Genomic DNA, 19522 nt, shown 5'->3' on the forward strand with positions numbered 1-19522 from the left:
GTGGTGGTGGTGTGATGTGCTGACCTGAGTGGATCAGACACAGCAGTGCTCCTGGAGTTTTTAAACACCTCAGTGTCACTGCTGGACTGAGAATCGTCCACCAACCAAAAATATCCAGCCAACAGCGTCCTGTGGGCAGCATCCTGTGACCACTGATGAAGGACTAGAGGATGACCAACACAAACTGCAGCAGCAGATGAGCTGTCGTCCCTGACTTTACACCTACAAGGTGGACCGACAAGGCAGGAGTGTCTAATAGAGTGGACAGTGAGTGGACACAGTGTTTAAAGACTCATTTACATTTTGACATTTACAGCATTTAGCAGACGCTCTTATCCAGAGCGACTTACAAGAAGTGCTTTGTCAATCTAGAGAAAGTATCTTTGCTAGTTACCAATAGCTTAGAGAAAAAGACTCCAGCAGCACTGCTGTGTCTGATCCACTCGGACTAGCACAACACACCAGCACACTACTACCACATCAGTGTCACTGCAGTGCAACAATGTTGGTTCCTTATGACTTAGCCTGAGAACCACTGCTTTAGCGGATCGCTAGTCTCTAGCACGTTTAGCAATAACTCAGATTTATCCACTTTCCCCTTTGCTCTAAATGTAGATGTTCACTTCTTTGGTTTTAACACTGAAGCTTTCACTAATGTAGCTAATGTAGCTAACAAGTATCCATCCATCCATCCATCCATCCATCCATCCATCAATCCATCCATCCATCCATCCATCATCGTTGACCGCTAGTCCAGACAGGGTCGCGGTAGCAGTTGGGAGAGCAGAGAATCCCAGATGACCCTGTCCCTCCGCAGCTTCCTCCAGCTCATTCCCGGGGACCCCAAGCCACTCCCAGGCCAACTTGGAGACATAATCCCTCCAGCGGGTCCTAGGACGACCCCGGGGTCTTGTCCCGGTAGGCCGTGCCTGGAACACCCCAACCGGGAGGCGTCCAGGGGGCATCCGGATCAGATCCCCGAACCACCTCAGCTGGCTCCTCTCAATGCGGAGGAGTAGCGGCTCTATTCCAAGCTCCTTCCGGATGACCGAGCTCCTCACTCTATCGCACAGCGTGTAGCCCGCCACCCGACGAAGAGGCTCATTTCCGTCGCTTGTATTCGCGATCTCGTTCTTTCGGTCATCACCCACAGTTCATGACCATATGTGAGGGTCGGGATGTAGACTGACCGGTAAACAGAGAGCTTCGCCTTATGGCTCAGCTCCCTCTTCACCACTACAGTCCGGTACAGTGACCGCATTACTGCTGCCGCCTGTCCCAGCCTGCGGCCGATCTCACCATCCCTCTTCCCATCACTCGTGAACAAGACCCCGAGATACTTAAACTCCTCCACCTGGGGCAGGTCCTTTCCCCTTACCTGGAGTGGGCATGCCATCCTTTTCCGGGCCAAGACAATGGACTCAGACTTGGAGGTGCTGATCCGCATACCAACCGCTTCACACTCAGCTGCAAACCGCTCCAGCAAGTGCTGGAGGAATCCATGTGATTCCGCCAAAAGAATAACGTCATCTGCAAATAGCAGAGACGCCACCCTCCGGCCTCCACACATAATGCCCTCCTGACCCCGGCTACGCCCTGACACTCTGTCCATGAATATCACGAACAAGAGTGGAGACAGAGTACAACCCTGGCGGAGTCCAACGCTAACACTGAAAGAGTCTGACTTAATGCCGAGTATACGGACACAGCTCACTCCGGGAGTACAGAGATTGGATGGTCCCGGTACCCCATACCGGAGGACCTCCCACAAGATATCTCAAGGAACACGGTCATAAGCCTTCTCCAAGTCCACAAAACACATGTAGACTGGGTTGGCAAACTCCCCTGCCCCCTCAATCTCTCTGTTTATATCGTAGACACTAAGTTTATAATTTATGATTTTTCATAAATTTATGATTTTCAAAGCATTATATCAGTGTATTTTCCTTAAATATCATCATATCAGCACTGTTTTGGTGACTTGTATGTAAGACTGTGGCTCTACCCTGATTATCTCTGACTACCTTTAAGCCACTGTAGTTTATTTATATGTTCTCATTAAACCTACTACCTGTTTTTTCAGTTTAATAAATAAAACCATATTACCTTCTTTGAACTGTCTTGGACTGGTGACTAAAACTTCCTGATGGTAAATCAGAGCTCATGTAGTGACCACATCATAAAGGAGGGTGCAGTCAGACACTGCAGTGGAAAATATCCACCAGCCTGTGTGAGTAATGCTGGGAAAGTCTGGCCCAGTGAGTGGTTTCACAGCTGCTCTGTGTTCATGCTCGCACACACACAGCAGAACAGACTGCAGCTTTTAAACCCACACACACACACACACACACACACACACACACACACACACACATATTAAACACTATACACACTCTCAGTCATCTACAGTATAGACCTCAGTGCTCTTTTACTCTTTAAATCTGTTTATCTGGGCAGTAACTCTGTGTTACCCGTAAAATGCCACACATCATGAATTACAAATAAACATAAATAGAGTAAAAAAAGTGAGAAGAATTTCTCGTCTTCAAAAAAGTTGATATCTTCAGAGCTGGTTAGAAGGACACAGGGTTTGATTCCCTACATACAGGTGCAGTCGTGGGCTGGAGGTTAGGGAACTGGCCCTGTGACCGGAAGGTTGCCGGTTTTCTGAGTATACAATCACCCATATGTCCGGCTGGACACTGAAGGACGACCGACTGCTGAGCCCTCCTGCTACCCACTTCAGACCAGCTGTCCATGCCCCAGCTGCCACCACCTGCCTTGGACGAGCTGCCCACCCTACGCTGATGTTCTCATAGACTCCTAGTTATTCCTAATACCAATATTACTGCTATTAATATTAGTAGTATAATAACTCTGTAGGTAGTCTGACCAGAGGAGGACGGGTCCCCCCTGGTGAGCCTGGTTCCTCCCAAGGTTTCTTCCTCAGCTCTGAGGGAGGTTCTCCTTGCCACTGTTGCCCCTGGCTTGCCCACCAGGGGGTTTCTGTACATTCTTACACTCCTGTTAAAACTTTGTCTTTTCCGAAATTCTGTAACGCTGCTTTGTTGTAAAAAGCGCTACAAATAAATTTGATTTGATTTGATCCCCAGTGCTGACAGTGTATGACTGAGGTGCCCTTGAGCAAGGCACCTAACCCCCATCTGCTCCCCGGGTGCCGTGGATAGGGCTGCCCACTGCTCTGGACAAGTGTGGCTTCCTGCCCCCTAGTGCCACCCAACACCACATTCACTAGTTTGTATGTGGTGTTTGACTTCATGGATTAAATGTGGAGGTGGAATTAAAAAAGTATCACTTAATCTGTTGTAAATTATTCAGTATCTACTAGGAATCATTTAGTATCTACTATGGATCATACAGTACCTAGTGTAATTTTTTCAGGATCTAATATGAATTATTCACTATCTTCTGTGAATTATTCAGTATCTACTATAAATGAATTATTCAGTAACAACTAAGAAGTATTCAGTATCTCCTACAGTTATGGTTTTTATGTGATACGGACCTTTCAAGGATGAGAACGTACTCTATGGAGTGGACAGAAAGGTTCATAACAGCAATGCCTTTTCGCTCTTTTATTAATCGTGTAAAAATTACATGTATATATATTTCAGCTCTCCTGAGTTTGATTTTTGCATTGATCAAGACACAAAGTTTAATCCGACAAGCTGATAGGAGCCAATATGGCTAGAAAACACCTACTTATACACACAAAAGCGAACAGACTAAAACACACGCTGGATTAACACGGCGTACAGAAGGAGCACACGTCTATATACGTAATGCCACTGAAGAAATAGTAGCGTGCGGTGAGGGGCGGGGCTTACACTGTCTGCCTCTCAAAATAGCATTTTAAATGTTTTTTTATACAGATAAATCTCTGTCTCATCCCAACACAACCCATACGGTCGACTCTCAACCTGTTTTAACCCCCAGAAGTCTCAGTATTAGTTATCAACATATTCATTATTTAACACATCGGCCACTGAAGCAGGTGGAGAAACTGGAAAGCTCAGATTCTAAACCTTCAACCCATAATCTCTTAAAAAAAGACGGCCCTTTGAGGGGTTTAATTAAAGACAATGGTTCCGCACAGAACCATGAGCATCCTAAGAACCATTTTCATGCGTAAATGCGTCTCTGCATGGTTCTTCACACTGATGGAGAACGTGTTCTATACCGCACCAAAAAGGGTTCTGGTACTGTTACAGTGCAAAGCTTGTAAACAACAGCGGAACCCTTTTTGGTGCCATTCAGGACCATTTCCAAAAAGGTTCTACACAGAACCATATACATGGCATCCTCTTTCAGCATGCAGAGGACCACTGAGGCATGCTAACGGTTCTCTCGAGTGTTCACGATTTTACACAGAACCACAGTTTTCACTACAGAACCCTTGAGGAACCATCTTTTTAGAGTGTATCACATTTGCGTGAGTAAGTAAAGGAGATATTTTGCAGATCCTTTACATTTTCGCTGTTTTTGTCATTTTTTGATGCTGAAAAAAAAAGCCACAAGTCCAGACTGGAAGCTGTCGAGTGAAAGAAAACCTGCTTCATTATATACGGAATTACATAATTGCTTTTAAAGAGCTTTTTAATGTAAATGTAATCAAATATGCAGCTATGCATTCATTAACATAATTACACAGCATTTAATGTCTCAAAAGGACAATGATACCAAGTCTAAATAATTACTGTAGACTTCCTAGGGGCCAAAAACTCCCTCTCCGTTTCCTTGTGCGTAATCCAGATGCATTTGGTTTGTATACAGACTCTTCCTTCCCCTGCAGGGTCTCCATCCGTTCCTCGCCGTTGCTTCGCTTCCAGCTTTGTGCCTATCCACTGAGCGTGCTCAGCAAGCCAAACCATGGCCCAGCTTTGGGGTGGAAATCACTCACAGTCATCGTGGAGGGGTCAACGGGTTCAACCCTAGTTCACAAACACAGCACAGACAGCCTGTAATCTTCTCACGCTGGACTTACTTCACAACACTCATCATGTGAGGCAAGACAGAAATACATGAATACAGACACCGCTCATGTACAGGAACAGCGTGCTCTTATAATCAGGCGGTGACATAAGCACTATTGGGACGGTAGTAGTTTTCTGCGAGGAGGTGGGGTGACGTCACTTCACCACAGGATGTTAGTCATGTTTGCGAACAATTCACACAGGACGAAATTTCAGAGATCAGAGCAGCTACTCGAGCGCCTTCACACCGATACGTTCAGCTCTTACGAGCAGAAGACGTGTCCGAACATTTAACCGAATCATAACCATCTGTCCGGCTGTTTTAAGTGAAAACAGTGCGTCACTGGCTGGATTTTCAGCCAACAGTCATTAGAGCGTCAAAAAAACTGCTGTCATCTTACACATTCTAAAGTTTGGAGAACATGTCGAAACAGCAGAACATCTCGGTTTGATTTTGGCCACAGATTTCTTCGATTGCCTCCATGCTTAGGAAAAAACGCAAAAACTCATTTTCCATAGGATGGGATACAGTATTTGCCAGATTTTAATATAACCTGGAGTTATACACAAAAGATATAACCTGGGACTGTTTCTATTCTATAGCATGGGATTAATGTAACCTTACATTTACATTTACGGCATTCGGCTGACGCTCTTATCCAGAGCGACTTACAATTTGATCATTTTACACAGGGAGGCCAAGGTGGTGTTAGGAGTCTTGCCCAAGGACTCTTATTGGTATAGTGTAGGGTGTTTGCCCAGGTGGGGATTGAACCCCCAGTCTACAGTGTAGAAGGCAGAGGTGTTACCCACTACACTAACCAACCACCCCCATCCCATAACCTGGCATTATATCTGCAGCTTGTTTTATAGCACAGGATTAACATAACCTGCAATTCTTTCGACATTTTGCAGCACAGGATTAATATAAACTGTTATATTTCTGTGGCTCATTTTATAGCATGGGATTAGCATACTGGGGATTATTCCTATGGTTTGTGTTATAGTGCTGGATTAACATGATCTGGGATTATTTCTGCGGCTCATTTTATTGTATGAGATTAACATAACTAGGGATTATTTCTATGGTTTGTGTTATAGTGCTGGATTAACGTGATCTGGGATTATTTCTGCGGCTCATTTTATTGTATGGGATTAACATAACTAGGGATTATTTCTAGGGTTTGTGTTATAGTGCTGGATTAACATGATCTGGGATTATCTGGGATTATTTCTGCGGCTCATTTTATTGTATGGGATTAACATAACTAGGGATTATTTCTAGGGTTTGTTTTATAGTATGGGATTAACATAACTAGGGTTTATTTCTATGGTTAGTTTTATAGCACGAGATTCCCATGAACGGGATTTATTTCTGTAGTTTGTGTGTGATTAACATAACAAAGGTTTATTTCTTTAGGTAGTTTTATGGAGCGGGATTAACATAACCTGAGATTATTTTTGTGGCACAGGACTAACCTAACCGGGGTTTATTTCTATGGTTAGTTTAAAGGTGGAGGATTCGTTCGTGGTTCGTTTTATAGCCTGGATTACCATAACTGGGTTGTATTTCTGTGGTGCATGAGTTTAATATAACCTGGGAATATTTCTGCAACTTGTTTTATAACATTGAATTAATATGACCTGAGATTATTTTTATTCTGCATTTTATAGCAATGGGATTAACATATCCGAGATTATTTCTATGGCTTTGTTTTATAGCTCAGGATTACTTTACTGATGCAGAAGCATGTGGTTCAGAAAATTTTGATATGGCGGATTTGGACGGTATTAAAATCAGAATCACTAATAATTACATAACACCCCATGTAGAACTAATCCTGTCCCAATAGCACTGAGAAAGTGAATTTACCTGATTGGAATGAGTTTGTCATTTGCACAGAAATAAAATATCACATTAACAAGAAAGTAAACTGAACAGTGTTTATGCAATAAACTGTATTCATGTGAAAACGATGAACACCTCTGAATCAATTAAACTCAATTACTTGTTTTCAGTGTAGCTTCATGATTTAATGGCTATAATTCTATTTTTACCCAACCTGATCTTTTAATTCCTCTTAGCACGTTTATGTTTACACACTCAATTCTCTGCACTAGTCTAATATCCACAAACGTGCGAGACAACGTGGGCACACTTCTCCGTCCCGACTGTTGACCTGAATGTCCCTGTAGGTGAGAGCGAAGTTAAGCGCGATAGGAGATAAAAGCTACCCAGCTCTCTCCTCCAGTGCATGCACCTTATTTTGTGCGCACATGCTAAACATATTGGAGTTGTTGGGTTCTGTGACTGCTGCACCATCCTGATTTTCCCTAACACACACACACGTATGCTGCGACGCTGTGTTGGGCTGTTTTTGGCTGAGCTGCTGCGTGTGAGGTTCAGTGGTACTGTCCCAGAAGAAGGCGTGAGACGTTCTCATAGACGAGGAAAGTGATGCAGCAGGCTGGAATGACTCGCACCAGGTTGGGCACCATGCCTTTGTAAAAGCCCTCAACTCCCTCGTTCCTGCAAAACACATACAAAAGGGACACTAATTAAACTGCGGCTAACCCTGTCGAAGGTCTCGTCTGGTATCCATAAGCTTTGGTCTTAGTCTCCTTTAACAGGGCATTTTCCTGCTGGCAGGCACACAGTTTAATTACACACCTCTATAATCTAAGAACAGCTCAGCCAGTTTGCACTGAAGTCCGTGTAGTTACTGAATAACGAGCCTTAGTATGAAATAAACCTGGGATTTGAAGTGGTCAGCTGATCAATTTGTCCATTAATTTGAGTTTATGAGTCGAATATGATGATCATTCAACCTATTTCTATACATTTCTACTTGTGTCAGTAACTGTACCCAGTGAAAGTGTCTTATTCCGCTGGCAGATCATTTTACTTATTTCGAGAGATCATGCATGAAAACAAGTGAAAGTATTTTGACACTTTCATAAAATAAAAAAAACTTTAAACAAGTAAAAACTACTAAAATTAGGATGAATCATCTTCTAATAAGTCTCCTAACAAGAAATATCAGATATATTGACTAGATTTAAGATGTCTTTTTTATCATAGCCTTATTTTGTTTGTTTTGGGTATAATACTCCAATATATATTATCAGCAAACTTAAAGTGGGGGCTTTGTATACATTAGTTCTTTTCCCAAAACTGCCTTTAACTGTTAATCAGAGTTTAGATCAGAAAGTTAACTCAGCTTTGCTTTACAGTTATAAATTCTGGACCTGTGCAGAGAGTTTTTCCTACTTATAAGAGACCGAAAGGTTTTAATTTGCTCGCTCTGTTGCATCATCGGTAAACATGAAGGACTAAAGGCGCTGGTGAAATTACAGCTATGCTAATGATGGTAAATGACTGCATTTGGGATAAAGAGCTAAAAGCTGTGCCAGATGTACTGGCGAGCACCTCCATGTTCTCCTGATGACGTCCGCTATGCCGCTATAATTGTTGTGCTGGTCCTGAAGTCGTGCTCGCACCACCTGGTACGGGTAGGTTGCTGCCACGGCAACTATTTTGGAGACGGCTGCCATGACGATATATTCCAGAGGAGACTGAAGGAGAGGAGAGAGAGAGTCTACCATTACAACACAGTCTACTACTGAAACACAGTCTAACATTACAACACAGTCTACTACTGAAACACAGTCTACCACTGAAACACAGTCTACCATTACAACACAGTCTACTACTGAAACACAGTCTACCATTACAACACAGTCTACTACTGAAACACAGTCTACCATTACAACACAGTCTACTACTGAAACACAGTCTACCACTGAAACACAGTCTACCATTACAACACAGCCTACTACTGAAACACAGTCTACCATTACAACACTGCCTACTACTGAAACACAGTCTACCATTACAACACAGTCTACTACTGAAACACAGTCTACCACTGAAACACAGTCTACCATTACAACACAGTCTACTACTGAAACATAGTCTACCATTACAACACAGTCTACTACTGAAACACAGTCTACCATTACAACACCGTCTACTACTGAAACACAGTCTACCATTACAACACAGTCTACTACTGAAACACAGTCTACCACTGAAACACAGTCTACCATTACAACACAGCCTACAACTGAAACACAGTCTACCATTACAACACAGTCTACTACTGAAACACAGTCTACCACTGAAACACAGTCTACCATTACAACACAGTCTACTACTGAAACACAGTCTACTATTACAACACAGTCTACTACTGAAACACAGTCTACCACTGAAACACAGTCTACCATTACAACACAGTCTACTACTGAAACACAGTTTACCATTACAACACAGTTTACTACTGAAACACAGTCTACCATTACAACACAGTCTACTACTGAAACAGTCTACTATTGCAATAGTTTATTACTGAAACACAGTCTACCACTGCAACACAGTCTACTACTGAAACACAGTTTACCATTACAACACAGTTTACTACTGAAACGCAGTCTACCATTACAACACAGTCTACTACTGAAACAGTCTACCATTGCAACAGTCTATTACTGAAACAGTCTACCACTGCAACACAGTATACTACAGAAACACAGTTTACCATTACAACACAGTCTACTACTGAAACACAGTCTACCATTACAACACAGTCTATTACTGAAACACAGTCTACCATTGCAACACAGTCTACTACTGAAACACAGTCTACTACTGAAACAGTCTACCATGGCAACAGTCTACTACTGAAACACAGTCTGCCACTACAACCCAGTCTACTACTGAAACACAGTCTGCCACTGCAGAATAGACTACGACTTGTTCACTCAAATTCATACTGTGCTGATTTGGAGTGTTAAAACATCTGTAATCAGTGTTTTTAATAACAATTTTGGTACAAACACTATTGTTCACAAAATACCTGAACACTTGAGACATTGACTAAAACAACTAAAAGCCATTTTGTTCTCTAGTTTAATAGATATCTACTTTAAATATGCATTGTACTATTTACTATTCTATAATGAGTAAATTACAAACAGATAAAACTCATTAATGGTGTCAAATGGTGGGGCTAATAATAATCGAATTATTAATATTGTAAAGTGTGGAACTATTATTAATGCTTTGACAGTGACAGCCCTAATTATATTTTACATGAAGATCTAACAGTATACAGTATTTTCACTGTTCTTTTACTCACAAATTTGGATTTTAGATTGTTTTGTTAAAATTCAGTAGTGCAGTATGACCAAAAGTGTGAACTTTAGCCGTTATTTTGACCATTTTCTCAACTTTGTATGTGGATGTGGGTTTGTATGACATCTGATCCCAAACTTTTGAACAATAGTGCACATTATAATGTACATCTGTTATAGAAACTTAACCAGATGTTGCACAACCAATCTCCTGCAAATGTGGGGAATGTGACGCTCGCTCACCAGCAGGGCTTCTGAAGGCATCTCCTTATATCTGTTCTGTTCTCTCTTCAGACCTTCGTAAGTCATGAACTGCAAAGCAGCTTGAGTAGTTCCCACAAGTCCCGGCAAAAAGCCCTGAAGTGACAAATACAACAGAATGAGCTTTTTGCCTAAAACCGTACAAACACAGCAAAAACATGTCTGTTTACAAACACAGCACAGCTATAAAGGTATTTCAGATACACTATTTTATGCAGGTACTGTACTAGTATTATGATCAAATCTCCTTATTTATAATCATATTTATAATAACCTTAATGATAAAGGTTATATATATATACTCTGCTAGTGACTCAACAGCATAGTATAGAGTAGTTAGCAAAGCTTTTACACCCAGTTGAAAACATATATGCAGTGTCATGTCATAAGCAAAGTGCACTGAAGCCCCCTAGTGGTGTAGTGGAAAAAATACAGCTTTATAGAGTAAAAGTCTAATAGAACACACTAGAAAAGAACACCACCACCAGTATACTGCATATATGCATATATACTGCATATACTGCTTATCTGATATTGAAAAATTATTACTCTCTACAGCAGTGGTTCTGACCTCCAGCCATGGAGAACCGCTGCCCTGCACAGCCTCATGCATGCCTGGTACCAGTACTCCTGCTGACTGACCTACACATGCCCACTACCGCACTCGTCCAAAGCTACTGTTGTAAAGTTGGACAAGCTTCACAGAATACTGGTAAAAATCCCATTTAACCTAAAGAAAAACTGTCCGACACGCATCATTTTCTCGTTACGCTGAATGAATAACTGGCTCTAAATGTAGGTATTGTGATATAAACCGAGTCTGTTCTACAGTTTCTCATTAGACTGAATGAATAACCGGCTCTAAATGTAGGTATTGTGATATAAACTCCGTTCTACAGTTTCTCATTAGGCTGAATGAATAACCGGCTCTAAATGTAGGTATTGTGATATAAACCGAGTCTGTTCTACAGTTTCTCATTAGGCTGAATGAATAACCGGCTCTAAATGTAGGTATTGTGATATAAACCGAGGCTGTTCTACAGTTTCTCATTAGGCTGAATGAATAACCGACTCTAAATGTAGGTATTGTGATATAAACCGAGTCCGTTCTACAGTTTCTCATTAGGCTGAATGAATAACCGGCTCTAAATGTAGGTATTGTGATATAAACCGAGTCTGTTCTACAGTTTCTCATTAGACTGAATGAATAACCGACTCTAAATGTAGGTATTGTGATATAAACCGAGTCCGTTCTACAGTTTCTCATTAGGCTGAATGAATAACTGACTCTAAATGTAGGTATTGTGATATAAACCGAGTCTGTTCTACAGTTTCTCATTAGACTGAATGAATAACCGACTCTAAATGTAGGTATTGTGATATAAACTGAGTCCGTTCTACAGTTTCTCATTAGACTGAATGAATAACCGACTCTAAATGTAGGTATTGTGATATAAACTGAGTCCGTTCTACAGTTTCTCATTAGGCTGAATGAATAACCGACTCTAAATGTAGGTATTGTGATATAAACCGAGTCTGTTCTACAGTTTCTCATTAGACTGAATGAATAACCGACTCTAAATGTAGGTATTGTGATATAAACCGAGTCCGTTCTACAGTTTCTCATTAGGCTGAATGAATAACCGACTCTAAATGTAGGTATTGTGATATAAACTGAGTCCGTTCTACAGTTTCTCATTAGACTGAATGAATAACCGACTCTAAATGTAGGTATTGTGATATAAACCGAGTCCGTTCTACAGTTTCTCATTAGGCTGAATGAATAACCGACTCTAAATGTAGGTATTGTTATATAAACCGAGTCCGTTCTACAGTTTCTCATTAGACTGAATGAATAACCGACTCTAAATGTAGGTATTGTGATATAAACCGAGTCCGTTCTACAGTTTCTCATTAGACTGAATGAATAACCGACTCTAAATGTAGGTATTGTGATATAAACTGAGTCCGTTCTACAGTTTCTCATTAGACTGAATGAATAACCGACTCTAAATGTAGGTATTGTTATATAAACCGAGTCCGTTCTACAGTTTCTCATTAGACTGAATGAATAACCGACTCTAAATGTAGGTATTGTGATATAAACCGAGTCTGTTCTACAGTTTCTCATTAGACTGAATGAATAACCGGCTCTAAATGTAGGTATTGTGATATAAACCGAGTCCGTTCTACAGTTTCTCATTAGGCTGAATGAATAACCGACTCTAAATGTAGGTATTGTGATATAAACCGAGTCTGTTCTACAGTTTCTCATTAGACTGAATGAATAACCGACTCTAAATGTAGGTATTGTGATATAAACCGAGTCCGTTCTACAGTTTCTCATTAGACTGAATGAATAACCGACTCTAAATGTAGGTATTGTGATATAAACCGAGTCTGTTCTACAGTTTCTCATTAGACTGAATGAATAACCGACTCTAAATGTAGGTATTGTGATATAAACCGAGTCCGTTCTACAGTTTCTCATTAGACTGAATGAATAACCGACTCTAAATGTAGGTATTGTGATATAAACCGAGTCCGTTCTACAGTTTCTCGTTAGGCTGAAGGAATAACCGACTCTAAATGTAGGTATTGTGATATAAACCGAGTCTGTTCTACAGTTTCTCATTAGACTGAATGAATAACCGACTCTAAATGTAGGTATTGTGATATAAACCGAGTCCGTTCTACAGTTTCTCATTAGACTGAATGAATAACCGACTCTAAATGTAGGTATTGTGATATAAACCGAGTCCGTTCTACAGTTTCTCATTAGACTGAATGAATAACCGACTCTAAATGTAGGTATTGTGATATAAACCGAGTCCGTTCTACAGTTTCTCATTAGACTGAATGAATAACCGACTCTAAATGTAGGTATTGTGATATAAACCGAGTCCGTTCTACAGTTTCTCATTAGACTGAATGAATAACCGACTCTAAATGTAGGTATTGTGATATAAACCGAGTCCGTTCTACAGTTTCTCATTAGACTGAATGAATAACCGACTCTAAATGTAGGTATTGTGATATAAACCGAGTCCGTTCTACAGTTTCTCATTAGACTGAATGAATAACCGGCTCTAAATGTAGGTATTGTGATATAAACCGAGTCTGTTCTACAGTTTCTCATTAGGCTGAATGAATAACCGACTCTAAATGTAGGTATTGTGATATAAACCGAGTCTGTTCTACAGTTTCTCATTAGGCTGAATGAATAACCGACTCTAAATGTAGGTATTGTGATATAAACCGAGTCCGTTCTACAGTTTCTCATTAGGCTGAATGAATAACCGACTCTAAATGTAGGTATTGTGATATAAACCGAGTCTGTTCTACAGTTTCTCATTAGGCTGAATGAATAACCGGCTCTAAATGTAGGTATTGTGATATAAACCGAGTCCGTTCTACAGTTTCTCATTAGGCTGAATGAATAACCGACTCTAAATGTAGGTATTGTGATATAAACCGAGTCTGTTCTACAGTTTCTCATTAGACTGAATGAATAACCGGCTCTAAATGTAGGTATTGTGATATAAACGGTGTCATGTTCAGAGCAGCGAGGCCCCAGGACTGGAGTCTAGAGCCACTGTTCTACAGGTACAGACAGGACAGACAGAGTAGTGGAGGTTAGTTTGAAATCTGTAGATGTACCCTGTATAATCCCGGGATACCCTCGTGACGGTATATTTTCACGAGGGCGTCCAGCATTCCCTTGTACTGCTTCCCGTCCGGCTCTGCATTGTACTGCAGCACCAGCCGGGTCTTTGTCACCCAGACCGGGTTGGTCAGGCAAAGCGTCAGAATGCCTGGAAACGCAGGGGAACAGGGAACATGGAGTCCAACACATGGGCACCTTACACACCAACACTCTGACAGAGCTCAGCACAAAGCCCTCTGACGCTGCGCTACATGTGTGTGTGTGTGTGTGGTGGGGGTCAGAGGATCAGCGCTTCAGGGCTGTCAGGCTACTGAAGTGACCACGAAGAGTGAAGTATCTAAAGGAACATTTGAAACCATTAAAGGAATAAAGAAACCATTTGGAAAATGTTTTTGTTTCATTAAAGTGATGACGTGGCCAAAAACCACGTGTACACAGCCTCCTCCTCGCCCCAAATGTAGTCGATCAGTCAAAACACGTTTAGTGTCTGAAGTGTGCTCGTTCAGTTTTAGCACTGGAGCTAGCAAGTAATGGACGTTTCCATTTGTGCGCAAATGTTTGGTCGAATTCCACGTTGTTGTTGATTTTCTGAGTGTAAATAAGTGAAGACGTCCTCTACGGAGACACGTCTGCACAGTTTTATACACAATTACTGTTTAGCGGCTGAAGCAGATGAGCTGTCGCCTCTGACTCTACATCTACAAGGTGGACCGACAAGGTAGGAGTGCCTAACAGAGTGGACAGTGAGTGGACACAGTGTTCAAAAACTCCAGCAGCACTGCTGTGTCTGATCCACTTGTACCAGCGCAACACACACTAACACACCACCACCACATCAGTGTTACTGCAGTGCTGAGAATGACCCACCACCCAAATAGTACCTGCTCTGTGAGGGTCCATGGGGGTCCTGACCACTGAAGAACAGGGTAACAGAGTATCAGAGAAACAGATGGACTACAGTCTGTAACTGTAGAACTACAGAGTGCAGCTATACGGTCAGTGGAGCTGATGAAGTGGACAGTGAGCGCAGAAACGAGGAGGAGGTCAGAAAGTTACGCCTTTTTTAAGGTCCAGTTTGACACATGGGAACTAGGCAGTAAATGTGCTTAAAAAGGTTCTTTGTAGTGGATGGTGACTTGTTTAAACTTAGAAAATCAACACAACTTGCAGCCTGACTTGCATGTGACTGTATGTTAGCGGTCAGCGTCATGTCCGAATCGCTGCACACCTGCCTCATACAAAACTAGAGAAGTGGATACCATTTGGGTGCTTCTGCAACTACCAGTGGTGGATTTTTGAATATACAGTATGTTCACACAGAGATTAATGAGCTGTAATTTATGAATCATACATCGGGTCAAAGTACCAATTTAATATCGTTTTATTCTTATTATTGTTGGCACGATTGGCCCCTCCCAGTCCTGTCCATGTGCTTTTGTTTTGGTATCTGTAGTCCTGCCCCTTGTTTTGTAGCTCCGCCCCTGATTGTTTGCACCTGTCCCTCGTTTTCCCTGTGTACTTAAGCCCTCTGTGTGGTTTGAATCTGTAGGGTGTTTGTGTTCCTCTTCATGTCTGCACCCAGATCTATCCGTGTTGGTTATATGAACCTGGACAGTTTTGACCATGACCCTGGATTTGCCCTTAATAAATCTCGCTTATCTCAGCGCATGTGTCCGCCTCATCACTCCCCGTCACAGGAAACCTAAAGGAGCCAAAGAGCCCATAAATAGTGTGTGAAACCTCATCTAGAAGTCCCTGAATTCACAAAGCAAAGCAAACATGATCTTTTTGTATTCAGTACCGTCTGCACCCCCTTACTTAGCAGCTTATTGCTAATATCTTTTGATTTAGGCTTTTAAAATAATGTGAAATCTATATTACTGAAGTATTTTAGTATAATATAGTATATGAGTATAAATCTATAAACTGAAGTATATTAGTATTAAGTATATTAGTATTTCATTACTGGAGTATATTAGTATTAAGTATATTAGTATTTTATTACTGGAGTATATTAGTATTAAGTATATTAGTATTTTATTACTGAAGTATATTAGTATTAAGTATATTAGTATTTCATTACTGAAGTATATTAGTATTAAGTATATTAGTATTTTATTACTGAAGTATATTAGTATTAAGTATATTAGTATTTCATTACTGGAGTATATTAGTATTAAGTATATTAGTATTTCATTACTGAAGTATATTAGTATTAAGTATATTAGTATTTTATTACTGGAGTATATTAGTATTAAGTATATTAGTATTTTATTACTGAAGTATATTAGTATTAAGTATATTAGTATTTCATTACTGGAGTATATTAGTATTAAGTATATTAGTATTTCATCTCTGGTGATCCGTACAGAACTCACCACTGTGAGCTGTGTGCCAAAGTTGGGTGGTCCTCTTTAACGTGACGAAGGGAAACACACTGGTTGAGTTTTATTTATAAGACACTCTCCGGTCATTCGCCAGAATATATCACTTCACTGATGAATACAAATAACAGTAATTATCAGACTCGCTCTAGTAACTGGATCAACTGCCAGGTACCAAGAGTTTTTACTGAACTGGGAAAATCTGCTTTTAGTCACAGCACCAGCTGGAATTCACTACAGGACACACTAAAACTCGGCTCACTGGCGTCACTCAGTCATTTTAAACTTTTAATATCAAACCACCTTCAGACTGCCTGCACCTGTTTTACTTCATCTTATTTATTCTTAACTTCTACTTTTTGTTTTAGTTCTTCTCTTAGTTCTTTATTACTTTTATTTATTTATTTATTTTTCTCTCATTTTATTTTTAGTTTTGTATCATTACTTTTTAATTTGTATTATTGTATTATTACTTTATTAATCTCTTCTTTTGACCTGATTCTCTTATCATTTAAACCTCAAGTTTTATTTTTATCTATTTTTATCATTTTAAATATCATTTTAATTGAAAATGATTAAATGTAGTTATTATTTTCGTAGTCAGGTCAATCCCTGTTTTTATAAATGCTCGGCTACACTGAAAATGAGTGTTGCCCTCGATGTACTTCCGAGTCAATATAAAGGTTGATTGATTGATTGATTGATTGATTTTCTCTTCTTGCTCAAGGACACCTCAGTCACGTACTGTCGGCTCTGAGGATCGAACCGGCGACCTTCCGGTCACGAGGCTGGTTCCCTGACCTCCAGCCCATAAAATAGAGGGTGCATGCGCCAGCCGGGAATCGAACCCAGGTCACAAGAATGGGAATCTTGCATGACACCACTACACTTCACACTGCAATATATCACAACTATTACTGTAACTACACTTTCACTGCACTTTACTTTACACTACAATACTGATGCAATGAAAAGTTAGCGCTGTGTTTAATATGCGCTGTTAGACGACCTCATACCACTCAGCGCCTGCTGCCTGTAAATACAGCGAGTCTGTCTCTTATGCCCTGTGAATATGTAAATAGACATGCTTTTTACTTTTATACTTTATTTTATTTCTCTCGTACTTTAACTTCTGTCTACCTTTATTTCTATTTTTCTGCATAGTTTATGACAGTTTTTGTGTAATTATACGTCTCGCTACTAAAACACTGCAATTTCCAGGTTCAATAAAGTTCTTTCTTTCTTTCTTTCTTTCTTTCTTTCTTTCTTTCTTTCTTTCTTTCTGTCTGTCTGTCTGTCTGTCTGTCTGTCTATCTGTCTGTCTGTCTGTCTGTCTGTCTGTCTATCTATCTGTCTAACTATCTATCTGTCTATCTATCTATCTATCTATCTATCTGTCTGTCTGTCTGTCTGTCTGTCTATCTATCTATCTATCTATCTATCTATCTGTCTGTCTGTCTGTCTGTCTGTCTGTCTGTCTGGCTATCCATCCATCCATCCATCCATCCATCCATCCATCCGTCTATCTGTCTGTCCGTCTGTCTGTCTGTCTGTCTGTCTGTCTGTCTAGAAGCTGTCTGCCAAAGTTAATGCAGGCCTAATAGTCCAGAGCTCACAGCGCGTGTGACGTTAAGGCGTCCGATGTGTAAAAACTCAACTCCTCTGACTTCTAAACGATTATTTCAGGCTTTGCAGGGCGACTCACAGCAGCACACGCTCATGATATTTCAGCCTCACTCAGTAATGAACCTTCAGTTTTAACAAAATCCTACACAGTGCACTTTAACAGTTACACGTTTTGAGGTAAGTGTGACGATTCAGGCATGCAATTAGCTAATTGGTGGGCGATCAGCTTCCATTACTTGCTGGCTACATTAGCCTGGTAGCTCCAGTGCTAAAACAACTAAAGGAAGTTTTTATTCAATTGAAAGTACATGGCGATTTTAACCTACCGGCAATAGACTCTTTTCACTCTTCCTTACTCGGCACAGTGGGAGTCATCACAGTAGGGAAAACATTACAGTGGTGTTCGTGTCTCTGAGTGAGAATTACGGTACAGTAAATTCCCCACGGTCTCTACTGCGCCTGATTAACTGCCTGAATTAAGTTTGTAGTACTTTTTAAGTGTCCCAGTGGCCGTGGTTTGGGAAACCGCTCGCAGTCTAAAGTTTCTCCAGCAAGAGGCGCTATTCCCACGCAAGTCACTGCAAACCTTCAGCAGAAGGAGATGACGTTTGCAGTAGCATCTACCAAAGTGACAGGTGAAGTAGTTTTCAAAGACGTGTTTGATTTTTCAGTCTTATATTACTCAATATGTGACTTCTATTACAAGTTTAGAAGAGTTCATGTTAAAAAAGCGCATCAATTAAAAATAGAATAGAACGTAAGTCGAAGCTGCAGTGGACAGAGCTGTGGGCATCTAATCTCCAATCATGAAAATATCGGAATTATATTTAGACATCGCCCAGGCCTACTCGCACATCCACCGCTGAAGCAGCTACTTTTAACGTAGACCACATCAAGCTTGTTATATAATGAACGTCTTTTGTGGAAGAATCAGGCAAACACCTTAATAAGAATCTAAAAATAAGTCCTGTTTGTCCGACATTATAAAAGAGAAGTTTCTACATTCTCATTTGTAAGCGCCGCTGCCGAAACGTTTCCATATGACGACTTCCGCTGCGCCGGACATGGAGGTGTGAAAAGGGCCTATGAGTAATGAAACATCATGAGGACATAAAGAACTGTCTTGTGGATCCTGATCCTGAGAAAACTAACAGAAACACAGTGGAAACAAGCCCTGACCGTGAGCACTGACTGACCGTAAGAACAGCCTCTGACTGAGTTTGACTGAGTGATGAGTTTGTTTTGGTGTGTTTAGTTGGTTTAGAGTCACAGGTGGACCCTGACCGGTCACTCACTGACCTGCCTCTGCCGCAGACACCAGGTGCTCCAGCGCACTCAGCTCGTCCTGACGTCCCTCCTGAGTGTACGCTTTAATCGCATTATAACTGCACAAC

General features: G+C 40.8%; 1 protein-coding gene across 1 annotated transcript in view; it reads right to left on the bottom strand.

The window, feature by feature from the left end:
- Positions 1-3581: 3581 nt before the first annotated feature.
- The window catches only part of slc25a32a (solute carrier family 25 member 32a), a 24567-nt gene continuing 8626 nt past the window's right edge, over positions 3582-19522 (bottom strand). The window contains exons 3-7 of the mRNA XM_037535408.1: positions 19428-19513; positions 14112-14266; positions 10434-10547; positions 8425-8570; positions 3582-7524 (exon numbers count right to left, since the gene is read on the bottom strand). Of these exons, the coding sequence (XP_037391305.1) occupies positions 7398-7524; positions 8425-8570; positions 10434-10547; positions 14112-14266; positions 19428-19513 (628 nt within the window). The 3' untranslated portion in view covers positions 3582-7397. The remainder of the gene's footprint in view (positions 7525-8424; positions 8571-10433; positions 10548-14111; positions 14267-19427; positions 19514-19522) is intronic.

The sequence above is a fragment of the Pygocentrus nattereri genome, chromosome 27 (genome assembly GCF_015220715.1).
Source record: "Pygocentrus nattereri isolate fPygNat1 chromosome 27, fPygNat1.pri, whole genome shotgun sequence".
NCBI classification, from domain to species: Eukaryota; Metazoa; Chordata; class Actinopteri; order Characiformes; family Serrasalmidae; genus Pygocentrus; species Pygocentrus nattereri.